Source organism: Rhinatrema bivittatum, chromosome 3 (genome assembly GCF_901001135.1).
Source record: "Rhinatrema bivittatum chromosome 3, aRhiBiv1.1, whole genome shotgun sequence".
In the NCBI taxonomy this organism is placed as follows: Eukaryota; Metazoa; Chordata; class Amphibia; order Gymnophiona; family Rhinatrematidae; genus Rhinatrema; species Rhinatrema bivittatum.
Genome location: NC_042617.1, coordinates 252,182,265 through 252,208,913, shown reverse-complemented (window position 1 = coordinate 252,208,913; position 26,649 = coordinate 252,182,265). Strand labels below are relative to the sequence as shown.

General features: G+C 48.9%; 1 protein-coding gene across 2 annotated transcripts in view; it reads left to right on the top strand.

The window, feature by feature from the left end:
* KAT14 (lysine acetyltransferase 14) overlaps positions 1–26,649 on the top strand; it is a 97,358-nt gene that overhangs the window by 68,130 nt on the left and 2,579 nt on the right. For both annotated transcript variants that reach the window (XM_029594469.1, XM_029594468.1), the window contains exons 7-9: positions 719–855; positions 2,239–2,414; positions 20,138–20,328. In XM_029594469.1, coding sequence (XP_029450329.1) covers positions 719–855; positions 2,239–2,414; positions 20,138–20,328 — 504 coding nt within the window. The remainder of the gene's footprint in view (positions 1–718; positions 856–2,238; positions 2,415–20,137; positions 20,329–26,649) is intronic.

Sequence of the window (26,649 nt, the reverse complement as noted above, 5' to 3'; positions counted from 1 at the left end):
ATTGGCAGCTGAGTGACCAAAGGCTTATCTCAGTGGCAGTACTACTGCTCTCCTCATTAGTTTTGTGGGCCAGAAATTTCTTTCTGCTTCTTTGCGCTGACAGCTGAATCATAACTGACCGCTGGGCTTGGATACCATAAGCCTTCATTAATTACCCAGGGATTTTTCCTCTATTTTGTATCCCTCCCTTCCCACCCCATCTCAGCCCAGGCATTAAAGCGAGCCTCAGAAACTGGGCTAACGTGGACCATAAATCCAGACTATTAGGTGCACTTTGCATGATGACTTATGATTCCGTACCCTTCCCTAGGGGTTATGAACACTGCTCCACAGCATCCTTAATTCTGATCTGAAAATTGAATCCAGGTCCTTTTGTACGGCAGTGCCACTGAGCTGGGCTTCCCACATGAGATTTCTTAAGGTCTAGTGCTAGTTGCCTGTCCCATCTCACAGGTAAATCAGGAACCCAGCCATGTAGTTTGTAGTCTAGAAAGAAATGTCATCAACATTTCAGTACTATTTCTTGTTTCAAGTATGTAGAAAGACAATTAATGCATAAGTGATTACTTCAGTTTACACGGTAAGTTAGAAGGAAAATGAAGTGGCTTAAAACAGTTTAATCTCCAGGTAATTCAGCTCTGTAGCCTATACATTGTTATGCCGTCGGCTCAGAATACAGTCCATGGATTTTAAGCACCTTTTTTTCCCTGTTTGGCAGACTTCCCTGCCTTCTGTGAAGGGATACCAGCGGCCAACCACTAAATTTCTCTATCGATTGGTTGGGTCAGAGGATATGATGTTGGATCACAGTATTGTCAGCCCTTACACATCTCGTGTCCTGAAGCCTTATATCAGGTAAACCTCACTCAAAAGGAGACTCTTTGGAGGCAAAAGATTGCTCATAGAAATATTGATTGTGAAAAAGGGAATGTGAAAAGGAAAAGCAATCTGTCCTGAAATCTACATTAGGCACAAATAAATTCTCTATCTTTCAGAACTCATTTACCAGAGGCAAAGCCAAAGACACTTTAACAAACCTTGTAATGTTGTGGGGAATGGAGCATTGTGATTGGTCAAATAGTCATGTGATTGTGTGAAGCCACCCCTTATTGTACATTAGGTTCAACTTGAGGCAGTCCCCAGTATAATCACAAGGAATTTTAGTTGAAATTGAAGAGATCACTATATACTGTAGCTTCACTGAAATTTCAGTTAAGTAATGTAACATATAAATAGTTTGGGGCCAGCCCTATGGCTCAGGTTGGGGCTAGTTGCATCTGGATGCAATACAGAAGTGTTGTGCTTAGCCCTGGGGAGAAAGGGACAATCCTACTGCTACTGTGGCGGCCCTTTCCAGCCAACAAGTAGTGCTGAGGTGGTGCCTCAAGGGAGGCAGATTCCCACGGCTTCCCATAGCCTCCCAATCATGTTTTCTGGAGAGAGGGAATTGAAGACAGGTAAAAAGGTGAATAGCTTAAAAAAAAATAAAAAAATTAATATTAGAAGTGGATTGCGTTATTTTTGGGCTGAAGGTATTTTATAAACACAGAGCTCTGATTTCTTTCAAGCATCTGCCTCAGACAATAGGAAGACACTATTTTGCAATTACTGTTTAAAAAAAACTTTTTTTCATCATGAAACCGAGCAGAGTTAACCTAGAAATAGCATGATAGCTGAACAACCTGGACAACATGAGGGCCTCCATATTACAGTATGCCTTTTTATCTAAAGAGGCCTGTCTTAATGGATGGCCAGGGGCTGATAGTAAGCAGTGGCTGGGTTCCAGCCTTACAGCGCATTGGGGCACATGTTAGACTTTCTTACAATTTGACATCTTGCACAGTATAGTTCCTTAGAATTTCCCAGCTCCTCTAAAACATTAATGGCTTTTTACTTAAATCAGACCTATAGTATGTGCTTTCCCTTCTGATATACTTATGCTATAATGTGAACAATTCTGTGAAACAAGGGATGGGAAATACTAGGGATATGCATTAGTTGGGCCATTTGTTTTATTCATTAGGTGCATACGTAATGGATTTATGGTACATGTGTAAGAACGGATGGTATTCACTTTTTTTTTTTTTTTTTTTTTTACTAGTTATGCACGCGCCAAAATTCGTTAGGTACGCACGTAGCAAATGAAGCGAATGGCCCAACAAATGCACATGCCTAGGAAATACTGTACTAAAATAGGAGTGTCCTTAAAACTTTGTTCCTTTGATTCTAAACATGCAGGCGTGACTATGAAACGAAGCCCCCCAGACTCCAACTGTTGGCAGAGATCCGTGCCCATCGGCACAGGCACGATGCTGGCTGGGTGCCAGAGTCTGAGCCTCCTATTGACTACTGCTATGTACGCCCTGACCATATCCCAACCATCAATGCCATGTGTCAGGAATTCTTCTGGCCAGGTGGGAAACCCTGCTGCAAATCTACATACATTTTCAGCCCATAAAGCAAGTTTGCTTACTTGTAAAAAGGGTTCTCCATAGACAGCAGGATGAATTAGCCAGTACACATGGGTGATATCATCTGCTAGTGCCAGCACATACCCAGCTTTCAGAACTCAGTACTGAAAATGTGCCGAAGTTCCCTTGTGTGCATGCTGCCTTGAGTCTCTGTCTCTTTCAGAGCTTAAGCTTGAGCAAGGCAATCTAATGTCCAGGGAGGCAGGTGAATTTAAAGAATGACTAATTCATCCTGTTGACTATGGACACAAGCAGGCATAAATTAATCATTGTGCATGGGGAGTCCCACGCTGAGGGTTGCACTGCAGAAGTGTTACATAGGCAATCTGGCCCCACTAGGTGGATCATGAACAGTCTGTGCAGAATTGCTTGTCAAAGTTATTGTCTAGACAGTGCTGGGGCATGAATGTGTGCATAGATGACCAAGTAGCAGCTTTGCAAATTTCTTCAGTAGAAGTAACTCTGAGATGAGCCACTGTAGTCACTCTCACTTGATGAGCCTTGACAGAATCCGTAATCTCTGTGTATGTAGTCTTGGAAAGATCATAAGTAGCATAATAACTTGGTTATTGTGGAACACAGATATTACTTTTGGAAGGGGTGAATATGTAAGACTACCCTGTTGGGGAAAAAACTGAAGGTATTTTGAAGTTGAAACAAGAGCCTTAGTTCACTTAATCTTTATGCTGAAGATAAAGCCAAGAGAAACAACACTTTTCAGTTGAGAAACTTCAAGTCCACAGACTTGAATTTGAAAATAGGTTTCATGAATTGAGCTAGAATTATGTTAAAGTCCCAAGGCAATGGAGGTTTATGGACCAGAGGTCTAGAATGCCTTTCATGTTTTTGAATACCAATGGGTTGAAAGAGATTGGAGCTCCCTCACCTGCTAGTGATAAATCATATTGGCGCGGAGATGAACCTTGACCAAAAAGGTGCTAAGGCCTGAGGATGAGAGAAGAACAGATACCGAAGCAAGTTTCTCACATCGCAGAAAAAGGGATCCAAATTGCTGGTCCCACATAAAGTTGAGAACCTCTTCTACTTGAAATTGTAGGATCTCCTGGTTGAGGATTTTCTGTCTGAAATCAGCAAATCCTTCATCTCCTTTTGGAAGGAGTAAGAAGATAACTACTATTTACTCAACATCCATACCATGAAAGCGGAAGGTTGGGAAGGTAGAGCCCACCATTTTCCTGGTGATGAGTCAGATACTCCTCAATGGGAGTGGAGGCTGACCCAATAGTAGGATAAGAGATGAAAACCACACTTGCCCTGGGCTGTCTGGTACAATGAGGATGTTCCCAGGACAAGCAGGATGGTAGTCCTCACGTGTGTGACCTCACTGGACGGAGCCCTATCACGGAAACATTTTCTGTCAAAGTTTCTAGAACTTTTGACTGGCACAATGAGCATGCCCAGTATTCTATGATCCCTCAAGGCACGGGGGTCTCCCTTCAGTCTCTTTTTTTTTTTTTTCTGCACTGCAGTTTGCCTCGCAGTTAGGAGCTCTGTGAGAATTCTCACACAAATTTCCTCACAGAAATCCTAAAATTTACTTCAGAAAAACATTCCCTCATAGGGGTCTCCCATCGGGATATATTTTTTGCATCGTTCGGTTAGTAAAATCACTATTCCCAGTCTGTGCTGCTCCCACCATTTTTTCGGTGTCCGCAGGCCGTCAACGGTTTTTGGGCCTCAACCTCTGCCATTATGGCAACAGGTTTCCGAAAATGTCCGGAATGCCCTCGAACCATGTTGATTACCAACCCACATGATATCTATATGCTGTGCCTCGGCTCATCACACGACGAGTCCACTTGCCCAAATTGTGCCCAGATGACTCCAAAGGGTAAGTGGGCTCGTCTCGACAAGATGGAAACCCTGTTTAAAATTAAACTGACTCCATCGTTCACCCAATCATCACCAGCAGGAGCATCGAACAAATTGGTCATAAAACCTCACCGGGAGTACCAAGGCAGTGGTGACCGTCCGTCAAAGGCTTCGACGACATCTAACTCAGTGCTGGGGAAAGACCGAGCCGAGCACCGAGGGAAGCACCGGCACAGACGCGAGTCTACCCCTGGTGCCGGTTCCAACACCGCATCGGCTTCGATGGCTATTGAGCCGCTTGCGAAGAGGACACAGGTAGAGGAGCTGTTAACACCTTCTCCACCCGAGCAACCAAGGCGATCCTCCACTGACATCGGTGCCGGGTACTGAGCCCCCACAGGTTCCTGCAGTGGTTCCAGTAACACCTAGCCTGCCACCTCCTGTAGCTGCGATGTCTACACCAGCTTTCAGGGAGGAACTGGACAGTTTTATCTGCCAGGTAGTGCCCTATGCTCTGAGACCTACAGTCACCGGTACCAGCCCCCATACCGGCACCGACACCAGAGCCATCGATATTTGCACCATTGCTAACCAGACTCGATAAACTTATTGTTGCCCTTCCTGCGCCACCGATGCCAGAGCAACTCGTGCAGCCTCTGAAGGCCCCGATTCCCATTCCCGGCTCTTCAGACGATGAGGCCTTAGATTCCAATCCCATTTCACCGATGCCTGGTCCATCAGGGCTTTCGGGACTGAGGCCCACGTCTTCCATCGATGCCTCCGAAACCTCCATCGGTGCCACCGCACCATACATCGAGGCCATCGAAGAATCCATCTGTGCCAATACATCCTATAGCACCAGCCTTCTTCCATCCTTCAGGATCTCGACTAGAGATCTTTTCTGACAAATGGGAAGATGTAGACACAGACACATCCACGGAGGATATTTTGTCAGAACCATCTCCTCTGGAGGAAGGAGAAAATCTCCCCCAGAAGACCTCTCCTTTGCCAGTTTTATTAGGGAAATGTCAGAGACAATTCCCTTTGATCTTTTTACAGAGGAGGACACAAAGCAGAAAACATTGGAAGTTCTCCAATTTGTTGATGCTCCAAAGGAAGTCGTAGCCATCCCAGTACACGAGGTACTAGTAAATCTACAGTATCGTCTCTAGGAACATCCTTGTGCTGTTCAGCCAGTGAATAAAAGAATAGATGCAACTTACCTGGTCCAACACATCGCTGTGATTCCAAAAACCACAACTGCCCCATCAGTCAGTGGTAGTTGAATCTGCACAAAAGAAATCCAGAAGACTTCAACCACACTCTTCCACACCTCCTGGTAAAGATCAAAAATTCCTGGACGTATTAGATCGCAAAATGTTTCAAGGTTTTATGCTAGTGTGACGAATAGCTGCATACCAACTGTACTTGACACAATACCAAAGGAATCTATGGAAGCAGGTTCAAGAAGTAGCTGACTTTCTTCCTCAACAGCAGCAAGACAGCCTCAATGCCATATTACATAAAGGCCTAGAGGCGGATAAACATGAAGTTCGTGCTGCTTATGACTCCTTTGAGACAGCTTCTCGAATGTCAGCAACAGGTATCAGCGCCAGGAGGTGGGCCTGGCTGAATGCATCTGACTTGAGACCTGAAATCCAAGACAGACTTGCCAATTTACCATGCACCGGTGACCATCTATTCGGTGACAAGATAAGACGCAGTGGCTCAATTGAAAGACCACATTGAAACCCTGCGTCAATTATCAGCAGTGACTACCGAGGCCCCTTCTTCTGCAAGAAGATCCACCGGGAGAGACCCTTAAAAAAAACCATTTTATCGCCCACGCAGATATTACCCACCTACATTTCGCGTGCAGACAGCTAGGCTGTCTCAGAGAGCACATCCTCGACAGCCTAAAACACCCAGGTCTCAGCCACCTCCACAAACAGGCCAAGCATCTGGATTTTGAAACCTTTCCAGAGAACAGCAGCCGCTCCATAAATTCAGAACCAGATTTACCAGTAGGAGGTCAAATTCATCATTTCATAACCAATTGGCTCAACATTACCACAGACCAATGGGTTATATCCATTATAATCCACAGATACAGTCTAAACTTCTTCACGTTACCCCCCTGATTCACTGCCCAATCCACTGTGGATACAAAAAGATCACACAATTCTTCTAGAGTCAGAACAGTCCACCCTTCTGGATGCCAGGGCTGTGGAACCTATTCCCTGAGCACAGCAGGTCAGAGGGTTCTACTCCCTCTACTTTCTCATTCCAAAGAAATCAGGCAGCCTCTGCCCCATCTTAGACCTCCGCAATCTCAACTTCTGCAAAAATGCTTACGTTCACATTCTCATATTCCCACACCACCGCAAATACCTGCCGTTTGGACTTGCCTCGGCTCCCTGTGTATTTACAAAGTGCCTGGCAGTGGCTGCAGCCCACCTACGCAAGAAACACATACACATCTTTCCTTACCTGGACGACTGGCTCATCAAGAGCCAATCCAAGCAAGGAGCTCTTGATGCTCTCAAGCTCACTATCACTCTACTGCATTCATTGGGATTTCTTATCAACTACCAAAAATCCCACCTGACTCCATCTCACCTCCTGACATTCATCGGAGCAGATTTGGACACCACAGTGGCGAAGGCCTTCCTGCCCAAGGACCACGCAGACACACTCTCCAGACTAGCTGTATCTCTGCGCACAAAGAAAACAGCCTCAGCCCATCAATTCCTAATGTTGCTGGGCCATATGGCTTCCATGGTCCACGTCACTCCTATGACCAGGCTGGCCATGAGAATAACTCAATGGACTTTGAAAACTCAGTGGCTCCAAGCCAATCAACCGCTCTCATCCCAGATCCAAGTAACCCACCAGTTACGTTTATCGCTTCTCTGGTGGACGAACAAAGATAACTTGCTAAAAGGTCTGCCTTTTCAACAACCACATTCACAGATAACTGGGTTGGGGAGCTCATGTGAACAATCTGCAAACTCAAGGTACTTGGACACAACTCGAAGCAACATTCCCTGTACGTACCTGGATCAGTCCAGACCGTGGGTTATGTCCCCAATCCAGCAGATGGAGTCAGCCCAAAGCTTTGAGGGGGCGTCACCATAAGTACTACTACCCCCTCTGCAGGAGTTCAGTATCTTCTGACTCCAGCAGATGCGAGTAGGGGAATCTGGGTTTGCTCCCGATCACCTATAACCTTTTTGTGTTTCCCTTGTTTGGGGCTTTATTCTCTGTCTTTTGTTAGCACTAGTTGCTTGGATCAGTTGTCTTTCATTTAAAAAAAAAAAAAAAAAAAGACAAAGTTAATTACTTAATTGGAGAGGCGTGGCTTCCTGTTGTGCTTCCTCTGTTTCCTCTCTCTCCTTTCCCGGCGCTAGTGGCCTCCCCGGGGTAAGTGGCTTTCTGTTGCTGCTGTTGTTTATTTTCTAGTTAGGTGGACGCGGTTGCCGGTGGGACCGGCCTACTCAGCGTCTTCTCCCTCTCCCGCGGCCATTTTGCGGCTCCACGTGGGCTGCAGCGGGGAGCAGGGAGATAGTGGTCGGCGGGTTGTGCGGCCAGGAAGGCCCCCCCGCGGCTCCGTTTTCTCGTCGGCGGGTAGTTGCAGGCCATCCGGGCCCCCCGCAGCGGCGCTTCGGCTCGCGGCCCCCCCCCCCCCGAGGGCCCTGGGTTGTTTTTTAGCTGCCGGGGAATGTTTTTTTTTCATCGCGATCTCGATGCCGCGGCCAGCGCGTTGCTCGGCCTGCGGCGAGCCTGGATCGCGTGTGTCGAGGGAGGGGATCTGCGCTAGGTGCCTCCCCGGGGGGGAAGGCACATCTCGGACCCTCACTCATTCTCTCCCTATTGGCAGCCTTGCCCGGGCGGCGTGGGCCGGCCCCTCCCCCATTCCTGGCGGGAACGGTGGCCATTTTACATGCGCTGCGCCCTGAAGGAGCTCAGGCAGCGCTGGGGGGATGGGGAAGCCTCAGAGGGCTCCCCCCGAATTTACTACCGGAGACGGATCCGGAGGAAGACCCGCAGGGGCAGGGTCCCCCGGGGCCCCCACCCGCGGAGGTCCCCCTGCGTAGGCCGGGGTTTTTCCCCGGAGTTTATCCGCCTGATGCACACAGCGTACCTGCAGGAGCTGGGCTGCTCCCGCGGGGCCTCCACCACCCAAGCTACCGCGACCCTTCGTCCCTCTCCCCGGCCCCCCCCGCTCTGGCGGGCGTGGGGGGCCCCACCGCTCCCCGTACAACGCCCGGCTCCCTGTGGCCTCGGGGGGGGACTGGGTCGGCCCCAATTTCCCCTGGGGCGGATCCTGCAGCTTCGGGACAAGGGGACTCTACTTCTGAGGGAGAGGATCCACGCACGCTGCGCCTCTTCCAGCGGGAAGAGCTGGATGACCTAATTCCGCAAAATCATTCAGGGATTGGACCATCGATCCTCCTCACGGACCGCCAGCTCCCGTTGCGCCCGCTGTCGTCACTTCCTCTAAGAAGGGGGATCCCGTACTGGCAGCCCTTCGTCCGAGGGCATCGGGCTTTTCCCATTCACGAGTCGTTTCCTGCCAGCTTCTCACCAGGGAATGGGATTGCTCCCGGAGAGCGGCTCTGAAGGGCAGCCGTGCCATGGAGAGGCTGTACCCGCTGCCGGAAGATTTCCTGGATCTCATCAAGGTACCCAGGGTGGACTCCGTGGTTGTCGGCGGTCACGAAGCGGAACGACCATACCGGTCACGGGTTGGAGCGGCGCTAAGAGATACGCAGGATCGCAAGTTGGAAGTCTTCCTCAAGCGGGTCTTCGAGGTTTCCGCAGTGGGGCTGCGGGCGGCGATGTGCAGCTCGCTTGCCCAGCGGGCCAGTCTCCTCTGGGTGCAGCTACTGCTCACTTTGCAGGTGTTGCCACCCGAGGAGGCCGCCCAGGCGGATAGGCTGGAAGCTGCGGTGGCATACGGGGCTGACGCCTCCTATGATCTTTTTAGGATCCTCGCCCGCTCCATGGCCTTGGTGGTGGCGGCTCGTCGACTCCTCTGGCTACGCAACTGGGCGGCGGACACGTCCTCCAAATCGAGTCTGGGTTCCCTGCCATTCAGGGGTAAGTTCCTGTTCGGGGAGGATCTGGACCAGATCATCAAATCTCTGGGGGAAAACGCGGTCCATCGCCTGCCGGAGGACAGATATCGATCCACCAGGGCATTCTCGTCCTCCCGGACCAGAGCCAGGGCGCAAAGGCGCTACAGGAATTACAGGCCGGCGGCGACTCGGCCCTCTGCCTCCAGGTCTCAGCCCTGGACACGCTCCTTTCGTGGGCGCCGCCCCGCGCGTTCCGCTCCCACGGCGGGACAACCTTCTCTCAAGTCCTCTCAATGATGTTCAGCTCGCCCACTCCGCCGTCCCCAGGATTGGGGGGCGGCTGGCGTTCTTCTACGAGGAGTGGGCGCGGATCACCTCGGACCAGTGGGTCCTGGACACCATAGGACACGGCTACGCGTTGGAGTTTGCCCGCGCTCCAAAGGGACGGTTCATTTTCTCTCCCTGCGGCTCGGCCGTCAAGCGAAGGGCGGTGCAGTTGACGCTGGACAGATTGTGGGAGATAGGCGCCATTGTGCCCGTACCCTCCGGAGAGGTGGGCTCGGGCCATTATTCCATCTACTTCGTGGTACCGAAGAAGGACGGTTCCTTCCGCCCCATTCTGGACTTGAAGGAAGTCAACAAATCCCTTCGGGTGGTCCGGTTCCGCATGGAAACGCTGCGCTCGGTGATCGCGGCGGTACACCGAGGGGAGTTTCTGGCCTCCTTGGACCTGACGGAGGCCTACCTGCACATCCCCATCCGGCGGGAGCATCATCGGCTGCTACGTTTCAAGATCCTGGACCAGCATTTCCAGTTTGTGGCGCTTCCGTTTGGATTGGCAACGGCCCCGCGCACCTTCACCAAGATAATGGTTGTCGTGGCGGCTGCCCTTCGGAAGGAGGGTATTCTAGTCCACCCCTATCTGGACGATTGGCTCATCAGAGCGAAGTCTTTTCGGCATGGACAGGCTGCGGTGGCCAGGGTGATAGAGTTTCTGCAGTCCCTGGGATGGGTGGTCAACTTCTCCAAGAGCTCCCTCGTGCCCTCGCAGAGCTTGGACTTCTTGGGGGCGACGTTCGACACCCGTCTGGGCGCGGTTTTCCTACGCCAGGACAAGGCGCAAGCCCTGCGGGAGCACATACAGCGGTTTTCTGCCTTACCAGCTCCCACCTCCTGGGACTATCTGCAGCTCCTGGGAGTCATGGGTTCCACCATCGACATGGTCCCTTGGGCATTTGCGCACCTCCGACCTCTGCAACGAGCGCTCCTCTCCCGTTGGAAACCTCTTTCGCAGGACTACCAGGTGATTCTCCCGCTGCCCCAGCTTGCCAGGAACAGCTTGTCCTGGTGGATGGTCCCGCAGCATCTGGCGCGCGGCGTGTCCCTCGATCTACCAAATTGGGTAGTGGTAACCACCGACGCCAGTCTCGTAGGCTGGGGAGCAGTCTGCGACCGCAGCGCCACGCAGGGGACGTGGTCCGCGGAGGAGTCGAAGTGGTCCATCAATTGTCTGGAAACCAGAGCGGTCAGGCTGGCGCTCATCCACTTCCTGCCTCTTCTTCGGAATCGGGACGTCAGAATCTTATCCGACAATGCGACAACGGTGGCCTACATCAACCGACAGGGCGGCACTCGCAGTCCGCAGGTCGCGCTCGAGGCAGTGATGCTAATGCAGTGGGCGGAACGGCATCTGGGCCGTCTGGCGGCCTCGCACATCGCGGGAGTAGACAACGTCCAGGCGGATTTCCTCAGCCGCCAGTTTCTGGATCCCGGAGAGTGGTCCCTCTCCGACGAGGCCATGCAGTTGCTTGTCCGGCGGTGGGGATCTCCTCGCCTCGATCTCATGGCGTCCGCCCAAAACACCAAGGCTCCTCGGTTCTTCAGTCGCCGGAGAGAGCGGGGGGCGGAGGGCGTCGATGCTCTCGCGCTCCCGTGGCCGGCCGATCTGCTCCTATACGCGTTCCCCCCGTGGCCGCTGGTGGGAAGACTACTCCGCCGGATAGAGGTTCATCAGGGGACGGTAATCTTCGTCGCGCCAGAGTGGCCAAGACGGCCTTGGTTTGCGGACCTCCTCCAACTGGTAATCGACGGGCCCATACGTCTGGGACATCTTCCCCGCCTCCTCCACCAGGGACCGGTATTTTTCGACCAGGCAGAACTCTTCTGTCTTGCGGCCTGGCTTTTGAGAGGCGCCGCCTCCGACGACGGGGCTACCCGGAGGCGGTAGTGTCTACGCTGCTGCGTTCTCGGAAGACTTCGACGTCGGTGGCCTATGTTCGAGTCTGGAAGGTGTTCGAGCTGTGGTGTACCGGCCGGAACACCAGACCCACGGAGGCGTCTGTCCCCCAGATCCTCCAGTTCCTACAAGCAGGGGTGGACAAGGGACTCGCTTTCAACTCCCTTCGGGTTCAAGTGGCCGCTCTTGGCTCCCTCCTGCGTGACGGAGGATCTCTGTTACAGCACCCGGACATCGTCCGTTTTCTCAAGGGGGTCAAGCACTTACGGCCCCCATTGCGGGACCCTTGTCCCTCTTGGAGTCTCAATCTGGTACTACGTTCCATGTCGGGACCTCCGTTTGAACCTCTGCGGAATGCGACGATCAAGGATCTCACTCTCAAGGCTGTGTTCCTGGTGGCCATCTGCTCCGCTCGGCGTATTTCGGAGCTACAGGCTCTGTCGTGCAGAGAACCTTATCTCCGGTTCTCCGATTCGGGAGTCTCGCTTCGTACTGTGCCCTCCTTCCTTCCGAAGGTGGTGTCCGCGTTCCATGTGAATCAGACGGTGGAACTTCCATCTTTCCCTTCGTCGGAGCCGCGGTCTCTACGTCTTCTTGACGTCAAACGCACTCTGCGTCTTTACCTGGAGGCTACGAATGATTTCCGGACTTCTGACCATCTCTTCGTCCTTTGGTCCGGTCCCCGGAAGGGATCTCAGGCCTCGAAGACGACCATTGCCAGATGGCTGAAGGCTGGCATTGCCGCTTCCTACATTGGGATGGGGCAGGCTCCCCCGCCCGGCATTGTAGCACATTCCACACGTTCTCAGGCGGCCTCCTGGGCGGAGAGTCGCTCGGTGTCTTCGCAAGAAATCTGTAGAGCGGCCACCTGGAAATCGTTGCACACGTTCTCGAGACACTATAGACTACATCTCGTCTCGTCCGTCCATGGACACTTTGGCGAACAAGTTCTACGAGCGGGCCTCGCAGGACCCCACCCGGTTTAGGGAAGCTTGGGTACATCCCACGGTCTGGACTGATCCAGGTACGTACAGGGAAAAGAAAATTATTACTTACCTGCTAATTTTCGTTCCTGTAGTACCATGGATCAGTCCAGACGCCCACCGCATTTGGGTTCTACTCCTGCTCAGCTGTCTTTGGGGCTGATTCTCCTCAGCTGTTCCTCATGTTACAGTGTCTTCCTGTTGTGGTTTTTCACGTGTTTCCAGTTTTCACTGTTAATGGAGGTTGACATGCTATGTTCGTGGCCCCCACCCGTTGGTGGGAAGGTTCCAGTTTCTCTATTTCAATTCAGCGGCTTATTGTTGCCGTCTTGTTTCAACTTGATCCAATCAGGGGGTTTCTGTTTACTCGGGCTTTGATATACTCGATACTGAACTCCTGCAGAGGGGGTAGTAGTACTTATGGTGACGCCCCCTCAAAGCTTTGGGCTGACTCCATCTGCTGGATTGGGGACATAACCCACGGTCTGGACTGATCCATGGTACTACAGGAACGAAAATTAGCAGGTAAGTAATAATTTTCTTTTTCAGATCAACTTCCTAGAACTTCGAGCTATATGTTATGCTCTCTCTGCGTTCAAGGACTGCCTTTCACACAAAACGGTTCTCATACAAACAGACAACACAGTTACAATGTGGTATTTGCACAAGCAGGGCGGCACAGGCTCTTATCTCCTCTGCCAAGGAGCTGCGCAGATCTGGGACTGGGCACTTGCACACTCCATGTATTTACGGGCCACTTATCTGGCAGGTATGCAGAACGTAGAAGCAGATCACCTCAGCCGACAGTTCCATCCCCACGAGTGGTCTCTGGATCCTGTGGTAAAGACCAGAATCTTCCAACGCTGGGGTCAACCAACAATAGACCTCTACATATCCGAACTGAATCACAAAGTGGACAGATTCTGCTCCGTACACAGGCAACAAAACAAGTTCATCATGGACACCTTCGCTCGCCCCTGGAATACAGGTCTCCTATATGCGTATTCCCCGATACCGCTGATAGCCAAAACTCTCATGAAGCTACAAAAGGACACAAAGGGTCAATGATACTCATAGCCCCGTATTGGCCTCGACAAGTATGGTTTCCCATGCTTCTCAACCTCTCGATCAGAGAACCCATTCGCCTGGGCACAGCGCCCACTCTCATAACTCAGAACCAAGGCATGTTACGCCGTCCGAATCTTCAGACCCTATCCCTCACAGCTTGGATGTTGAAAGCTTGATCCTCCAACCATTCAACCTTTCAATTGATGTCTCTCAAGTGCTTGTAGCCTCACGAAAGCCTTCCACACGAAAATCCTATCGTTCTAAGTGGAAAAGGTTCACCACGTGGTGCACGCAAAAAGGTATTGATCCCTTTTCCTGCCCCACGCCATCTCTATTAGACTATCTCTGGCACCTTTCAGAGTCTGATCTCCAGATTTCTTCGGTGAGGGTACACCTGAGTGCCATCTCAGCATACCACAAAGGAGTTGACGATGCCCTGGTAGCGCAACCCCTTGTGAGTAGATTCATGAGGGGCCTATTACAACTTAAGCCCCCTCTACGCCCTCCAGTCACCGAGTGGGACCTGAATATAGTACTTACAAGGCTCATGCACTCCCCATTTGAGCCTCTGCACTCCTGCGATGTTAAATTTCTTATATGGAAAGTTCTCTTCCTAGTAGCCATTACATCTGCTTGAAGGGTTAGTGAGTTACAAGCACTTGTCACATACTCATCCTATACCAGCTTCCTACATGACAGAGTGGTCCTCCGTACTCACCCTAAATTCCTTCCCAAGGTGGTTACGGACTTCCACTTGAATCAGTCTATAGTCTTGCTCACCTTTTTCCCAAGGCCTCACTCTCACCAGGGCAAGAGAGTTTTACATACCTTGGATTGTAAACGTGCACTTGTATTTTAGCTAGACTGCACTGCAGTCTGTAGGAAATCCACCCAACTCTTTTTGTTTCTTTTGACAAAAACAGACTAGGAGTTGCAGTGGGCAAACAAGCTCTCTCCAACTAGCTAGCAGACTGTATTGAATTCTGCTATGAAAAAGCAGGCCTTCCTCTCCAGGGACGAGTGAAGGTGCACTCAGTACGAGCCATGGCAACCTCAGTAGCACACTATCGTTCAGTACTAATTGCTGAGATCTGCAAAGCTGCAATATGGAGTTCTCTTCACACATTTGCAGCACATTACTGCCTCGACAAGGAAGGACGTCAAGACTCCTGCCTTTGGCCAATCCGTCTTGAAGAACTTACTTCCGGTATAATCCCAACTCCTTTCACATCCACCTGCTGTGATTTTCAGGCTGCCTCATTTTTACCAACAGTACACCAGCTGTTGTGCCTGTTGCACATTTTGTACACTGTTGGTCCAAGTTAAATATGAGTCAGCCTGTAGCTTGCTAATCACCCACATGTGAGGACTACCATCCTGCTTGTCCTTGGAGAAAGCAGAGTTGCTTACCTGTAACAGGTGTTCTCCCAGGACAGCAGGATGTAGTCCTCACAAAACCCACCCACCACCCCACGGAGTTGAGTCTGAAACATTTTATTTAATTTTTTCGCTCGCACCTTTTGCTACAAACAAGACTGAAAGGGAGACCCCTGTGGCTCGAGGGATCATGGCATGCTGGGCATGCTCAGTGTGCCAGTCAAAAGTTCTAGAAACCTTGACAGGTTTTCTGTGATAGGGCTCCGTCCAGTGACATCACCCACACGTGAGGACTGCATCCTGCTGTCCTGGGAGAACACCTGTTACAGGTAAGCAACTCTTTTTTTATCCTCACCTTATGCCGAGGCAGTTCTTATGATCAGAGGAACTAGATACTCCTAGACAGAGGTTCCAGTTTAGCAGAAAAATGTCAAGAGCTGATCTGAGGCTGCTCAGATGAATGGAGCAGAAATTCTTGAGTTTGACTTCTGAGGCAAATAGGTTGATCACTGGCTTTTCCCCAGTGACTCTTTGACCCAAGGACCATTCATGCAGGTGAAGCACACTGCTGAGGAGTCTGCCAACATATTCTGCCTTCTCAGAGGTTGGTCACCTTGAGATGGGCATTATGTCCTGCCCATTACTAGATTTGAATGGCCTCCTGACAGAGGGCATAGGAGCCTGTACATTCCTGAATGTTTTATGTAGAACATGCATGTTTATATAGAATATGGCCACTTGAATGGCCATCTGGATTGAGATTCTCTTTCCCATGAGGTGGTGAGAGAAAGCTCTGAGTATAGCAAATGGCTCACAGTTCCTGGTGATTGATTTGCAGTAACACTCCACTTGGGTCTACAGTGCACCAGTGTGTGCCCTCCCCCCCCCCCCCCCCCCAAATTGGTGGAGACTGTAGACAGTCACTTGATGCAGTGGAACTCTGAGACCCACTTTTTAGAATGTCTGGCTTCATTCTGGAGGTCGCAGAGATTTGGTATAATAATGGTTGGTAGAGCTGATCCCATTGACTGCAGGGAACCCACTGAAGGCCCCACATGTGCAAAAATCAGAGGCACCACATGCAACACAGCTGCCATGCAACAGAGAAGAACCAAAGTCAATCTTGCAGACAGTCCTCCCTGTTGAGCCTAGTAAGGGCCTTCCTTCATCAGCAATGTGGCTCTTTCAACAGAGAAACCTTTTTTCCTAATTTATCCAGGTGCTTATGAACTGAATTTGAGTCAGCATCAGAATTGATTTGGCAGAGTTGACTAGGAAGCCCAGGACTGGTGGAGCTGTATGGAGTTTTTGTGGGACACTAGAACTCCTGATGGAGATGGACTCATCACAAACCAGTCAACCAGTTATTAGAACATACAGACTCCCTGCTGATGAAGCTGTGCTGCCACTACTACAAGGCATTTTGTGAACATCCTCGGGGCTGCTAATAGGCCAACAAGGAGCACCTTGTATTGGTAGTACATAACCTTTACCATAAACCTGAAGAATTTCCAATGGGCTAGGTGAATGAGAACATGTGCATTAGTGTCTTTCAGGTCCAGTATACATAATCTCTCAATTGAATAAAAGGGAAAATCGTCTGGAGCAAGTTCATCTTGAACATCTCCCGACCCTACAGTTTATTTTAGCCTTCATGAATCCAGAATAGGCCTCAGTCCCCCAACTTCTTGGGGATTAGAAAGTACAGGGAATACAATTACTGGCCACACTCCTGAGAAAGGGACAGGTTTGACCACCTTCAGAAGGAGAAGAGACTCCATGCCCACCTGCAGCTGAAGAGACTGAGGAGGATTAAAGCCTCTAAGCTGCATGCGTGCACTTCTGCACACAACGTTTCTCGCAGATGAGCACAGCTTTCACCCCCCAGTGCAGGAAGACCGGCGGGGCTGTGGTGGAGCTCATCCCATCCCGGCCCAAAGCAAAAACACCAGTGGCATATCTGGAAACTCTCCGGATTTGGCCCGGAGACTCCGTAATTCTGAAAGAAATACTGGGTTTCTGAGCCAATCCCCCAAAACCTCCAGGTGCTGCTACTCCTTCCTGCCCAGCACAGCCCCTGGAGGAAAAGTTGCTGGAGCCGTGTGAGCAGGAAGAGGAGGAGAGTCTGCCCGTGTGCAGAAGAGGAACAGTGTCTGTGTACTTGGAGCAGGGCCACCACGGATTCCATTTCGCTGCATCCCGAGAAGATCAGGACCCAAGAAGAGAAGTCCCAGTAGCAGAGCTGTTGTGGATCCCAAGAAGAGGAGGCCCAGAGGAGAGAGGAAGGCTGAGGCCCTGTAGTGTGTGGGTGTATGACAGAATGCATGTGAGAGTCTGTATGTATGTGAGATGGTATGTGAGTGTGGGAGCCTGTGTGTGTTTGAAGGAGCAAGGGAAGATGACAGGTGAGGAGAGAAGAAACAGAAAAAAAAAATCCTGGGAAAAGACAGATAAAGGGAATATGGGGAAAAAAGGATGGGACCAGCCGATTAGAAAAATAAGATCAGACAACACAAGTGTAAAAAAAAAAAAAAGTATTTTGAATTTTTAGTGATTTGGCATATGCTATCTTTGGGAATGAGCATTATATATTTGTATTTGTTCTTCAGTATTCCACTATTCAGTCTGGTTGTTCAGGCTTTCCATTATATTTTTGTAAGCATGTTTGTTTCTAATTTGTAGTCCCTTATTCTGTATTAGGTAATGGTCTGTCTGTGTTCTGCATGTGTAACTGAGTTGTTATATTTCTGCTAGCATGTGGGTTTTTCTGTAGGGCTTTGTAGCAGTCTGGCTTCTTCTTTTAACCCCAGTAGGTATAATATGGTATAATATTTGCATTGCTTCTGTGTTGTAGATAAGGCTGTTACTGTTTGAATCTTGAGAGAGTGCTGATATGGTATTGTATGGCAAGGTTCTAAGTGTGTCTTCCACCCCAAGGGTTTGGGTTTCTTCTCTGTGAAGGGTTTCCGGTTGGCAGTTACTGAGTTGTGTGTGTGGAAGAGAAGGAGATTTGAGTGTGTGCACATGTGCGTGAGAGTCTGGGGAGTGAATGAGAGGATGTGTGTGAAAGAGTATGATAGTGAATATGCAAGTATTCACTATATTGGTGTATTTGTGTGTATATGGGAGAAAGTTTGTGTGCATGCTGCTACTAATGTTCCCTCTAAAGATTGGGTGAGCATAAAATTGATAAGCATTTTGCATCAGAGAAAGTAGTACTCACAGAATAATAAAACCAAATGTTTTTGCTCATAGCATCCCAGTCCTTAGAGGGAACATTGATTGGAGCTGAAGACTGAAATCTGTTGGTTTACAGGAGGGCAAGAGAAGCGTAAGTGGTAGCCATACTGCACAATTTTCAGGACCCACCAGTCTTTGATGATCTGGAGCCGCCCTGGAAGAAAGCATTATACCTATGCTCCTACCGGAGGAAGTGGGGAGGAGAGTTTCAGCTGCCAAAATCTGGTGCCCTGCTTAGGTTGCGTCTGCTGTTGAGCCTTGTGGTGGGATTGTCGCCTCTTACATAGAGCAGGCAGCTGTTGCTGCTGAAGCATAGGAGTTCAGAAAGGCTGAAAAGAGCAGAAGGGACTCTTCACTAGAATGGATGTTTGTAAGAGAAGTGCTAGCCTTTAGGTGAGAGCTGGTGGTCCCCTGTTGCAGCTGATAATTGTAGTGTGTGGATTGATGCTCCTTAATCAGGGCCACTGTCTCTTAACTTTGTCACCAAACCTCCCTATACAGGGAATATCTGCAAGGCAATCATAGACATCCTTTGTGTGGCCACTCACCTGTAAACATGCAAGCATTCAGATCCCTAAGGAAGCAGCTGAAGTCCAGGCAACAGTACCAAAAACTTTTTATACAGAACAGATAAGGTGTTACTTACATTCCTGAAAGTCTTCCACTGCTCAGCAGAAGACTGCCTGCTCTGAGTCTAACTATTCCTTCAAGGATTTTAATTTTTGGACACATTCGTACAAATGCACCATATGGCGCTGGTGAGCCACAGTCTTGGACACTTGGCATGGAATCCTGGAAGATCTTTTTCCCCAAACACGTTGAACACCTAGTCCTTCCCTGAGGTTGTGTGAGTGATCATGAATGCATTTAGAATGCTTCAACACAGATTTCCCCACCATAGAATGTTATAATTGGACCATCTACAAATTCTGTGACAGACTGCAGTCTGTTTCAAGTCCAGTTTCCTGGCTGCCAGAAGGCACGAGGATAGGCATCTGCCAAATCCTCATCTGAAGATCCTAGAGAAGCTTGTGAATTCAGAGTCAGCTGGAGATTGGATGTCTTTGAGCTCCTTTAGTTCCTCCATTCTCTTGTCTTTTTTTATTTCTTGATATAGATAGCCACACGCTTTGCCAGCTTATTGAAAAAATTTGGAGTAGCAGAGATCCTCTGGAGGAGAGGCAAACTAGGGTAATTCTGGAAGGAGATCAAACTGAAACTCCATGACATCCTCCTTGTTCCTTGACCATTGGGGAACACTGAGCCATGATCCTGATGATGAGGAAGCCTCTGTTTGCAGAAAAAATATTCAAGCAACAAGGCAGTTCAAGGCACTAGGCCCCTAAAAGAAAACAATATTGAGAGATGGGGATGTGAGCATGCAGTAGCTTGGATGAAGAAAGACTGATGGGCTCACAAGAAAGCATGAACTCCCATGCATGCAGAGTAAATGCTTTACTGAGCTTTGAGAGCTGGGTCCCTATTAGCATCGTTGGATTATGTCACCTGTTAATGCTAATTCATGCCTGCTTGTTAACAGAGAAATGGGGAACACCATTTCCTAACAGGTATTTAAAGAAATGTCAGTATAGGCAGCCAAACAGGTTTGCTTTTGTTTTTTGTGGCTTATGTATTGAATGTGTTCTTGATGCACTATCTTTACTGGGGAAATAAGGCTGTTTCTGAAGGCACAAAATGGAAAGAAATAAATTCAGGCCTTATATCTTCTGAATAGTTTGTGTGCTATATTGGGGAACCACAGAATGTCTTGACATTGGGAGGTGTTTGCTATGATTTTTGTTCTTCCTTGAGTTGACAGTGTGTGCTAATGTGCCTTTCTCCTGTTAGGCATTGATCTGTCGGAATGCCTACAGTATCCAGATTTCAGCGTTGTCGTCCTCTATAAGAAGGTCATTGTTGCTTTTGGCTTCATGGTACCTGACGTCAAATACAATGAAGCTTACATCTCATTCCTGTTTGTTCACCCCGAGTGGAGGAGAGTAGGAATTGCAACTTTTATGATTTACCACCTTATTCAGGTAATGAAAGATGGTTCTGTCTATACTTATAAAGAATTTATCACTACTTTACTACAGACACACAGTTTAACAGCACGATCACAGATGCAGAATTGTAAAAGGAGAAATTACTACTTACCTGATAATTTCCTTTTTTTTTTAATGAAGACAGGTTTATCCACACAAGTAGGTTATGCACCTCTACCAGCAGATGGAGACAGAACAAAGCTTACGTCACTGTAAATATACCCCTGCACTGACAGCCCGCCAGTATTCTCTGCAAAAGCCAATTCTGGACAATTAAACATTACATGATCATAACTATTAAAGACAACCATTCAAACAGTCAGTTAACAGAAAAAACATTGAGGTCAGATAAGGAGTGTAATCTTAATAATCTAGGGCCTGGATCTAACACTTAAGAGTAATCTCCAGAAATGCAGCCATTCAGGAGCCAAGGGTGGGAAGGTGGATTAACCTATCTTCATTAAAGTAAAGGAAATTATCAGCTAAGTAGTACTGTCTCCTTTCTTAGCATTCAGACAGGTTAATCCAACCAGTGGGATATACCAAAGCTATTCAGAACAGGGCAGGAGGCTGCCCATGGTCTGATCAACCCTGTACACGTGAAGGCTGTGTCCTCCTGGGCTTGCACATCCAGGCGATAATGCCTGGAAGTTGTGTAAGAAAAACCACATCGCAGCTCAGCAAATCTCAATGGGAGAAAACAATCTAAATCTTTGCCCATGACACTGCCTGAGTCCTACTGGAATGAGCCCTAACCTGACTAGGCAACAGCTTTTCAGCATCCACACATAATTGTAGCCCATGACATCAGCTCACCCTGTTTACTCCCACCATGGAGTAATAAACATCCAGTTCGACTTCCTGAGAGGTTTAGAATCCTCCAATAATTCATGTTATGTCACTAGACACCACAAGGCCGTAACAGGCGAAATTCATCCACATCTCTCTCCTTGTCCAAAGTCAGCAGGGAATTGATTGGTTCACTTGAAAATCCGAGACAAACTTTGGCAAAAAAAAAAAAGTCTGAACAGTTTGCGACTGGACTGCCCTCTGAGTCACTCTCAAACTGTTCCCGGCAAGACAGAGCCCACAGTGCAGAAACTCTACACGCAGAACACCATCTTCTAAGTGACCTGAAGAAAAGGCTATGCGGTGGTCGAAAAAGTGGTACCCTCCAGAACCAGATTGACTCCACAAGGGCACTGGCAACTGCAAGGGGGGATGAAGATGATTCACCCCTTCCAAGAACCAGGCACAACCGGAAGGGCCACCAAGGGTTCACCATTCCCATGACCTTGGAAACAGGCAAGAGCCACCACCTGTACCTTCATGGAATTAAGGGCCAAGTCCTTAAATTACTCATTCTGCAAAAATCCAAACTGAGCGGGATTTTAACTGAATGAGGATGAACCCCTCATTCCTCACACCAAACCTCAAACACTTGCCAGACTTGAACAGAGAGGCTAAGGAAGTGAATAACTTTCGTGCTCGAAGCAAGGTGGAAATCACAGTAGTGGATTACGCATGCTTCAGCAACTAAGCCCTCTCGAGCCACACCATAAAACAAATATCAAGTTGGATCTTTGAGAAGAATAGGCCCCTGCTGTAGCAGATCCCTGTGGACCAGTAATCGGAAAAGATATTCCACCTGAAGCCTCCACAGACCTGCATGTCACAGACTCCTAGGCCAATCTGACGCCACCAGAAGTACTAACTCCGTTTGTGTCTCTAACGTCCGAATCGTTCTGCCCACCATGGGCCACAGGGACAAAGCATATAGAAGCTTGCCTTCTGGCTACTCCTGCCCTTGGGCATCAATGCCCGAAAACTTCAGATCTCTTCTGCGACTGAAGAAGCGAGGAATGTTCGCATTGTGTGATGTTTCCAGCAAGCCTAGAAACGAGAGATTTCAGTGGCCTACTATGAGCTGGAATGCTTCATTGTATAGTTTCCATTCTCCAGGATCCAGACTCTGCTGAGAAGTTGGCTCTTATATTGTATTTTCCTGCAATATGTGAGGCTGACATCTCCTGAAAATGTACTTCCATCCATTCCATGAGTTGGGCTATTTCCTGCAACACTTAATAGCTCTTGGCTGCTACCTAGCAATTGATGTAAGCCACCGTCGTTGCATTGTCCAACATCATTCGGACTACTCGACCCTGCAAGCAATCGAATCGCAAGCATGCCAACTGAACGACATGGGCTTCAGCCAATTGATTCTCTAGAGATGCTTCTCTGTACTCAGTGCCTCTGCGCTGTCAAATCCTGACGGTAAGTCCCCCCAACCATGGAGGCTTGCATTCATCATGAGTAGTAGCCAGTCCAGTGTTCATAGGGGGCGCCCTTCATTAGATGATCAGTTTGCAACCACCACTACAGATGGATGCTGAGCTTCACTGGGAATTGAAGTTGTATCAAGTAACCCTGAGACTGTGGACTCCCAACGTGCAAAACGTGTTCGCTGAAGAGGAAACATACGCGCCCTTGCCCATGGAACCACCTCTAGGGTGGCTGCCATCAACCTAGATAAGACCATACCACTGGGTGTATTGTTTGTCAATAGTTGCATCTGCACCATCAGTTTCTGAATGTGGATCTCTAGCAGGAACACCTTGTCTTGCTTCATGTCTAAAACAAACACCAGGATACTCCAGTGTCTGGGATGGCTGCAGGTTGCTCTTGGCCAAGTTCACCACCTAACCTAGTTCCTGCTGCTCCTACCACCTTGGCCTTAGAGAAGATCCTGGGTGCAGTGTCAAACCAAAGGGTAGCGCTCAAAAACTGATGTCACCCCCAAAACAGAAAAACATAGAAAATCGATGCTCCAGCCAGATGGGAATATGCCGATGTGCCTCTGATAATCCAGAGACTTAAACTTCACCAACGTACTGCCATTATCAGCGAGCATAAGGTTTCCATATGGGGAACGAGTCACTTGCAAAAGCCGATTGACTCCCTTGAGGTCCAGGATGGAGCAAAAGAAACCCCCTTCTTGGGTATCATGATTGGAACATCAGCCTATATTTTCTTGTGACATGGGCACTGGAATCACAGCCCGCAGGCTGAGGAGTCTTGACAATGTACACGCCACTGGCAGTCTCTTCTGCAGAGAGCTGCAGGGAGACACCACAAAAACATCCCGAGGAATGCTGAGAAACTCCAGAGCAGAGCCATCTCTTACCTCCAGAACCCACTGGTCTGACAATATCTCGATCCACCTCCAATTTAAAAAGACAGGCGATCCCTTACCTCCTGTTTCCTGAAGTGGGTCGGCACACCCTCATTGAGGAGGTGGTTGAGCACCGCCACTCAAGCCCGTGCCCCATCTGGGCTGCCTGGGACAAAGGACTGAGACCAATCCAAAGGTGAAGCCCTCTGAGAAGCCGCTCCTCTGTAGGGTCGAGAACTTTTAAAAACCTCTAACATGACCTCTTGTGCCAAACGAACCAGTGCCTGCTTTTAATCCTCTGGTAACAGCGGAACCTGGAACTGGCCCCACTTATTGGCATTTTTTTTTTTTGTCTCTGTACCAATTCGTCAGCCTTAGCTGACTCTCAACTGTGCTTAGTTTCTGAGATCAGATGAAATCGGGCTCATCCAGGGTGGTGAGGCTGTAGGGCACTGCCCTGAAATTAAAACCAGATTCAAATTTCCTGAGAGAGCAAGCAAGAGCGATCCACCAGGGAGCCGCAAGAGGCCATTTGCAATTCATTGCCACCACCTCAAAGCCTGCTTAAGGATAGCCTCAATTCTCCTATCCTGCGCCTCCTTTAAGCCGCTCCCCGTTCCACAGGGATAGTCATCCGCTTGGTGACTGCATAAACCAGCGCAACTACTCTCTCTGCCTGATCCAGGGGGTACAGAGCTACCAAGGCTTGCCCCCCCTTTAAAATTAGCTTCCGGGGCGCCCCATTCAAGATTTCAGTTCTTGCATAGCATCCATAATGCTTTACATAAGGAACCTAAATGGGATTCTTGTTTGGGTCAGACATGGAGTCAGCACCCGGCACCCCCAGTATCTTCAGTGCCTGGGTGATCCGAGCAGGCAATTCGTCTCTGTGAAAGAAACACAACATTTTTCTAAACGGCTCCAACTCCGGAGGAATTTCCCATCCCCCAGGGAGTAAGGGTCGCCTTCATCATCTGTGCCACCTGGGTCCCTATTAGCGTGACTCACAGCAGGTGTAGACATACTCTGACGCTGCAGATCCCCATGGCACCAGATGTGCAGGGATCTGCAGTTTGTGATCCTGAACTTTTAAGCCTACCACGTCGGCGACTGATCAAAACCTGCAAGCGGAACCTAGCCAAAAGGCTGCTCAAAACCAGGGGGGCGTTGGTCCTCTGCCTATTGATAGGCCTTCCCCCCACTGACGAACCAGTTAGGAGAGCCCCAAAACCAGGCGAAACCTCTGATAGTTCCCCCCTCCTGTATCATGCTGGGGAAGGGTGGGCTCAGTAAAAGCAACTCTCCCTGAACCTCCAAGCAGCACTGACACAAGTTAGGGGGAACGCAAAGCTGAGATGCCTGAATATGGCAAGCAGCACAAAGGTAAACACCTGCTAGCAGCATGCTCCAAAAGTGTCTGACAATTGTGCGCCTAGCTGCGCACTCCACAAGTACGTGTGAGCAGGGTGCCCAAAACAAGGTCTGTCCAATAAGCGTCCAAAATATAGGCACACAATACACGGTCCAGATAGGTGCCCACCCAGGTGCACAAGTGCGACTTCAGATACTGTTTCTCGGCAGACTTGTGCGCAGAAAAGCACGTGAATGCTGCCTCTGCCTTACCACATGGCGTGTAAGCAAAGCCTGAGAGTTTGGCCTAGCCTAAAGGCTGCTCGACCCACCAAGCTGCCACGACTCTCCAAGCTTCCTCAGAGGTCAGAATGGACTTCTGATCAGCATGCCGGGGCTCAGATACCAGAAAAAGAATAGAAACCTTCCTTACCTGAACTCAGCCTGTCCCAGTCGAGTATAGGATCTGTCTCCAGCATCGGGGGGGGAGAGGGTAAAGGCCGTCACTGCCGTGCTTGGCTTTCTTCACCCGCTAGCCTCTCAGCTGTTTCTGTACAGTTAAGTCCATGCCGGATATTCAGCTACTGAACCGAGGCACTCTACTGAGGTGAGGGATCCGCAGATATCACCTCAGAAAAACTCGACTGAGGGAGAGACCAAAAGGTATCACCACAGGGGAGAGCAAGGCGAATCAATTTCCTTCTTTCCTCCTTTCATTTTCTATTATTTTTTTAAAGAAATCTGGTGGAGATGGAGAATATTGGCGGGCTGATGTCAGTCAGGGTATATATATATATGTATATATGTATGTGTATGTATGTGTATGTATGTATGTGTATATGTATATATGTGTGTGTATATGTATATATGTATATGTAGTGATGTCAACTTTGCTCCATCTCCCTCTGCTGGTAGAGGTGCATAATCCACTGGTGTGGATTAACCTGTCTGAATGCTAAGAAAATCTGTTTGGCTTATCCAGATAAGGAAGTGCACGTAGCAGAGAGCTGGTAAATGCCCTAAATTATTTAAAGCAGTATTTCAGTGTAATTATACTGATCTGCTCATCCCTGGGTTTATTATAAGCTAGTGTATGTGTACATACTCCTTTATCAAAGTTCTAATGGTTTTAAAATCTACATGTAAAGCCTCTATTTTGGAGAGCGAGATATGAACAAAGTTTATTTTGATTGAACATTACTGTTTGGTGTTTTCCTTAGTATTGTATTCTTTATCTCTGATATTAATAGCAAAACAGATATAAAAAAGAGAGCTTTATTCCAGAACTGCTTCTCTAGCAGTCAGTGTAATATGTCTGCCATCAAGGAAGACACATCAGAACTGAATGTAGTCAGAATAAATCTTGTCCTATAATTGTCATAATTTAAAAGCATGTGATTGTAATCAGGTTGGGATAAGAAGTGTGGACTGGTGGAGAGGGAAGGGTAGTGATGCTCGAAGACAACAGCATATTGGCAATCAGATCTTTGTATGCAAGGAGAAGCCATGAGCTGAAGAGAATGAGAATCTGGATTCCTGCCTTGAACGGTGTTAAAGGTGATCATGTGACACGATCAAGTGATGTCACTTGAATGCCCTGTGAAAGAGGGCTGCACTGGGAGCTTTTCTTACAGGAATATAAATTTAAGATAAGCAGAGGCATTGTTTTCATACACTGCAGTCTGATGAAGGTTCATAATGGAACTGAAATGTTGGCTGCTTTGAGTAAGTGTATTTTTTTCTTTTTAGATAATACTGCCTTGCATAGTCTTGAGGTAGTAGGTTTTTTTTGG